The 5,210-nt window shown below is 41.6% G+C and overlaps 1 protein-coding gene across 3 annotated transcripts in view; it reads right to left on the bottom strand.

Annotated features, from left to right (window-relative positions):
* PWWP2B (PWWP domain containing 2B) overlaps window positions 1–5,166 on the bottom strand; it is a 42,243-nt gene extending 37,077 nt beyond the window's left edge. For all 3 annotated transcript variants that reach the window (XM_019503021.1, XM_019503022.1, XM_019503023.1), the window contains exons 1-2: window positions 5,108–5,166; window positions 1,978–2,382 (exon numbers count right to left, since the gene is read on the bottom strand). In XM_019503021.1, the coding sequence (XP_019358566.1) occupies window positions 1,978–2,120 (143 nt within the window). In that variant the 5' untranslated portion in view covers window positions 2,121–2,382; window positions 5,108–5,166. The remainder of the gene's footprint in view (window positions 1–1,977; window positions 2,383–5,107) is intronic.
* Window positions 5,167–5,210: the final 44 nt, after the last annotated feature.

The following is a 5,210-nucleotide window of genomic DNA, read 5'->3' as shown; positions in this document are numbered from 1 at the left end:
AAAAAAAAAAAAAAAATTGAAAGAGCACTGACATTTTAGGGTGGCTGACTCCTGCAGGGATACAAGAAAAACAATACAGAACTACAGCAGAAATTCCAGAAAGGCAAATTCAAATGGTGGAATGAAACCACATTATTGGCTTCAGCTTCTCCAGTGAGAGAGAAATCAATAAAGCTGCAGTCCCTCTCCAGTGGCTCACTACATAATGCAAGGATTTCTAGGGATATTTGATAATATTAGTAATGCTAGCTGGCTGCTTGGACAATGGAAAGGAAAACACATGAATCCCCAATTAACTAAATTTTTTAGATTGACATGTATTAGTGCTATGCTCACACATACTGCAGATAATGAGGTAGATGGCTAAAATTCACATGAAACCATATGTTAAGTCATGTGACTTTAATATTAATGGTTTCTGGCACGTCTAATTAAGAGATAAAGCCAGTAGGATAATTGTCAAAGGATAATGGTTTCACACTGCTGGAAAAAAGCTATAGCAAAGTCTAGGCATTTATTAAGGAAAAATCTGAGGCCTTCAAAAAGCAGGAGACATTTACAGTTCCCACTCTGAAAATAAAACACTGAAGGAAAGCCAATACATTTACATTTGATTAATGTCTCATCCTTCTCATACCACTCATCTAGTAGGGATATCCCATTATCATGCATTGATATATTCCAGAGACTTTATCACACCAAAGAATTAAATAGAAAGATACTTGTATTCCAGATGATTTAGATAATTGGCATATATGCTGTTCTTTAGCCAATCAGAAGCCAGACTGTTTTAAAAACATCACTTCAGATTTATAAAGTTTATTTCATAGATGTTTAAATGGATTGCCAAGTAGGAAGTATAAGTACTCCGCTATCAATAACTAAGGATTAGTCACCTAATTAGTTGTTATACATTTTATTATGGCTAACAGATTTTTTTTGTTAAGAGTTTTGTGATTATTTAATCACAAATGTAAAGCATATGTCAACTTGAAATATGTTTATGTACATTGCTATATACTTATATGCGAATCAATATTGTTACTACACTATTCTTTTTGCTAAGCGTATTAGTTCCAAATACATGGCAAATAAAGTATTTCACTTAACTGGTCATCTCTGTTTAAAATTATAACCTACTTAAAGCGAATATGTTCATGCTTTGTATAATGCAAAAATAAGAGGGGCAACATTAGATAGTTTCTCTAAGATAAAGCTGTTGAAGGGTTTGGTACTCATGAACAAAGAAAGAAAGTCTATAATTATGGCAGCCTCTGACATCATGTGTGTCTATGCACCCACACCAGCACACCCCAAGATACTGCACAAGCACATCAGCTGTAAGAACTTTGCTAAGTTGAAATATTGTTATTCAATCAAACCTTCTCTTTGGAAAAGCATGTCTTTTTTGCTCCAACATGAAGTCTGAAATCTGCAAGCAACCCCTTTAACATTGAGGGCACTTCAGCAGATGGGCTCAATTCCCTGTCTGATGGGACACTTTCCTTCATATTTTACAGCCATAAAAGTGTTACTTTCAAATGCTTTCACATTGCTGGGTTCCCCCCCCCCTCATCTTTTAGACCCCTCTACCCTAGGTACTAAGTAGTGGTGCTAGGCTGATTTGGGGTAGTAATTGGGCAGCCACCTTCTGAAAGTGATTTCTTCCCCCCCAAAAAAAGCATTTTTAAAGAGAGAAAGGTGGAAAAAAAAGAAGAAAGAAAAAAAGAAGTCCAACCCAAGCCCAGAGCCTTCTTTTTTCTTTAAAGCCACCCCCCTCCTTTTGAAGCATCCCCTCCCCCAACTCCGATGTGCAATGCAACCTTAACTCTTTAATCAGATTATGGCCTAATCCCTCCTCCTCCCCAGCTGCTCTGCTCTCTCTGTGCAGCAGGCCCCAGGCTGGAGAGAAACTTCTCAGTTGCAATCCCCTTTGCAAACATTTCGGGTAACAATCAAAGCATTGCGGGCTCCTACTTTTTAGTGCAGTCTAGGAGGATCCCAGTGAAACGCCTCTCCCCGCAGCTCAAGGTGACCACCAATGTGTCGTTCACCATCTGCTCCACCAGCACCGGCAGCCAGGAGCCGACCTGCAGCTCCTTCGCCTCAGCTTCCTCCATGCTTGCCGGAGCTCGGCGCCCGCCTCGGTGCAGCTGGAGCGCGGCTGCGATCTCCCGGCCGGCCTCGCTCGGGCTCGGGCCCGCTGCCCGCTCCGCGCCGCTCTCCCCTCCCCCGCCGCTGCTCCTGCCGCTGCTGCCGCCGGGATGGCTACACCGGCCGCTGCGATGACCTCATGGCTCCAGGCTCCCCCTCGGTTGGGAGGATTAGTAGGTGCGCTGACGTCACAATGCTTCCCTCCCGGGAACGTTCCACGGCCGAATCCTGCAACAATTGGCTACAGTTCAGGGTGATTATTGGAGAAGAGCATGTCAGTTACACTGAGGCTGCTGCGGCTGCTGCCCATGGTGGGGCCTGGCAGGGCGTCTGCTCTCACCCCCACGGCACCAGCATCCCACACAAGCGGCACTAGATCTCCCCTCTGCGGTACCCAGGGGCTCAGCCCTCTTCCTGCAAAGTGGTCTCCACGAGCATCACGACACCCCCTCCAAAAATCCTTAATGGGTTAGAGTAAGGGGTTTCCTTTCTGCCCCAAACTGATGGTTAGGGGTTAATTACAACCTGCCCACTCCCCCTCCACCCCAAACACACTGAACAAATCATCTGGACATGGCAAAGACTCAGGGAGTTGTCTCTTCCTGTCCCAGATTGTTCTCTAGGAAGAGAACCACACCACCATTTACTCCTACTCTGTACACATTGACTGCCCTCCTGCACAGTTGGTAAGAGGTAGTCTTTAAAAGTAAAATGTGAGATTTTCCAAAAGATATCAGTACCCAGTGTATTCCAAAGGGCTATAAAGGCAGTCCAAATAGCCTTTCTAATGCTGACAGATATGTAAATCCAGGAAATAGTTTTTACCCTTTTAATAACTTAGCTGCTATCTTAAATTTGCTTTCTGAGAAAAGCCAGTATCCCTCATATCCCTTTATACTCCAAAAGCTTACTCTGACTGATTTGACAGTCTTGTAGTTCTGTAAGTGAGTGAGTGAAATTTCAGGAAATTGCATGCAATTCAAATGCCTCACTAGAACCCAAAGTAAAGTGCTTTATTGCAAATAGGAAATATTGTAAAATGTGCTTTAAAATTACTTGAACGAAGAATTCCAACTCCAGAGAAGACTGCATTTGGAAACCTGGGTTTATTGCTTCAGTTTTCTTTCAAGCAATAAAAACTTCAGATTCCAAAATGCCTCTTTCTAAGTAATACATTGTGGTACAGGAAAAACTAAAAACATTTTGTAGGTTTAGCTTAGGAAAAATGTTCTGTACATTTTGAAACAGATTTTTTAGTAGGCAGTAGAGCAAAAAGGTGTTGAATTAGAAAAGGAATGCTTCATAAGGAAATCTCTTCATATACAGGGGTATCCTCCTCCAAGAGGACTTCTCCCAACCCCCATACCAACATTGGACAGATTCCTTTTAAGACTATGTTTACAGGACACAATTTTCTGCTATCATTTAAGTAACAATTCAACAAAGTTATTTTCAATAATAACAATAAATAAAACAAAGGCTGAATGGGCAGTTCTCCAGGTTCCTGTTTAGGCCTGTTAAGGCAAAGCAATAAGGAAGTAAAAACAGTTTGATCAGGAAGCACATTAGATTAAAAGTATGGCTGAAAGCTGTTCTTTCTTTTTAGACCTAGTCAAAGAGGTGCTCAGTTCGTCTCAGAGATTTTAAATCCTCCTTTAGATTTGAAATGTACCAAACTATTTGTGAAGTATTACTCTGTTGGGCCTATCCACAGTGTAACAATGAACACAGACAACTGCTTCTTACTAAGTAATGCTGTATTCAGGAGGGGTCCAAGGCCAATCAACCCTTCCTGCCCATCCCACTCTCAGATTAGCTCTTTAAATATATGCCCACAAAAAGATGTCAAAAACGTTTTGCATTCATTGTCTCATAAGCCTGTACATATATATATATATATCTATATATATAGATATATAGATATATATACACGGAGAGAGAGAAAGCAGTTTAAAAAAAGTACAAGAAATGGTTTGGTTAAATAAGATTCAAAAGAGAAATCAGACTTTCACTCACATTAGTCACAGAATGGAATTTGCCATTACATATGTATTGTAAAAGGCCAGGGATGGCAATCATGTAACTAGGAATTACAGGTTTATATTTTTTAAAGGAATATGCACTTCCTGTTTGCAAGGTAAGCAAGAGCTTTTATTTTTAATGAAAAACTACTTTAAAAGCAACACTGGCGCTTATGATGAATAAAGCAGTAAATAAAATACATTTTGCCATCTCTTCAGACAACAAAAAATTCCCATTTGTATATTTGGATCAACTCACTTATTGCTGATATTGAAAATCTGTGCTGCACTGACCCTTTTGACTACAGTCTTAATGGCAGAAAAGACTTTTATGCTGCATTTAGTTTAAAAGCTTCAAAAAGTTTTTTTTGTTTTTTAAAAACAACTCTCCGAGCAAGAGGATTTTAAAGTACAGGTTCCTTCAAGTTGTGTTCATAGCAGTAAAGGTCATTTAACAACCCACACAGTCCAATCCCAAACCATCCTAAAGCAGTAGACGGATCATTTGTAGGACTCGGAAAAGAGTAGCTACAGCTTGCCCACATCTAAATATTACAGTTCTCCGCTTCATTTAAATCCCCTTTCTGGCGTGACCCACAAAGAGAGCTACAGTGTTGCAAAGTAATAAAGCAAGATTGCGGGGTCACTGCTTCCGCAGTCCTCAGACTTGTTAACTCCATTACTCCAGCCTCTACACGGGTGGCTGGGAGAGGAGGGTGTTTGGGGGGCAGTGTTTTACCAGGTAAAAAAGGTTTCTTTCCTTGTTCGTTTGAAGTTGGTCGCTGTGGATCTGAAAGGCAGATGGAAATGGAAAAGAGCAGCCAAAAGCGACACGGGCAACAAGCAAAGCCCGCAGAAGACGAAGCCCAGCAAACGAGTATGTTGCAAAGGCGGCGAAATAAAGGAAGAGAAAAGGCTGTGGCTGACGTTACCTGAGCGATCAGTCTCCAGCCCTTTAACAATTACCGCGTTTGACAATCTAGGAGGTGACGTCCCAACGCACGCCCCCTAGCGGCCACGCGCCGCCGCGCTCCC

This window comes from Gavialis gangeticus, unplaced genomic scaffold, assembly GCF_001723915.1.
Source record: "Gavialis gangeticus isolate Ggan-Ray unplaced genomic scaffold, GavGan_comp1, whole genome shotgun sequence".
In the NCBI taxonomy this organism is placed as follows: domain Eukaryota; kingdom Metazoa; phylum Chordata; order Crocodylia; family Gavialidae; genus Gavialis; species Gavialis gangeticus.
This window is presented reverse-complemented; position numbering and strand designations above follow the sequence as displayed.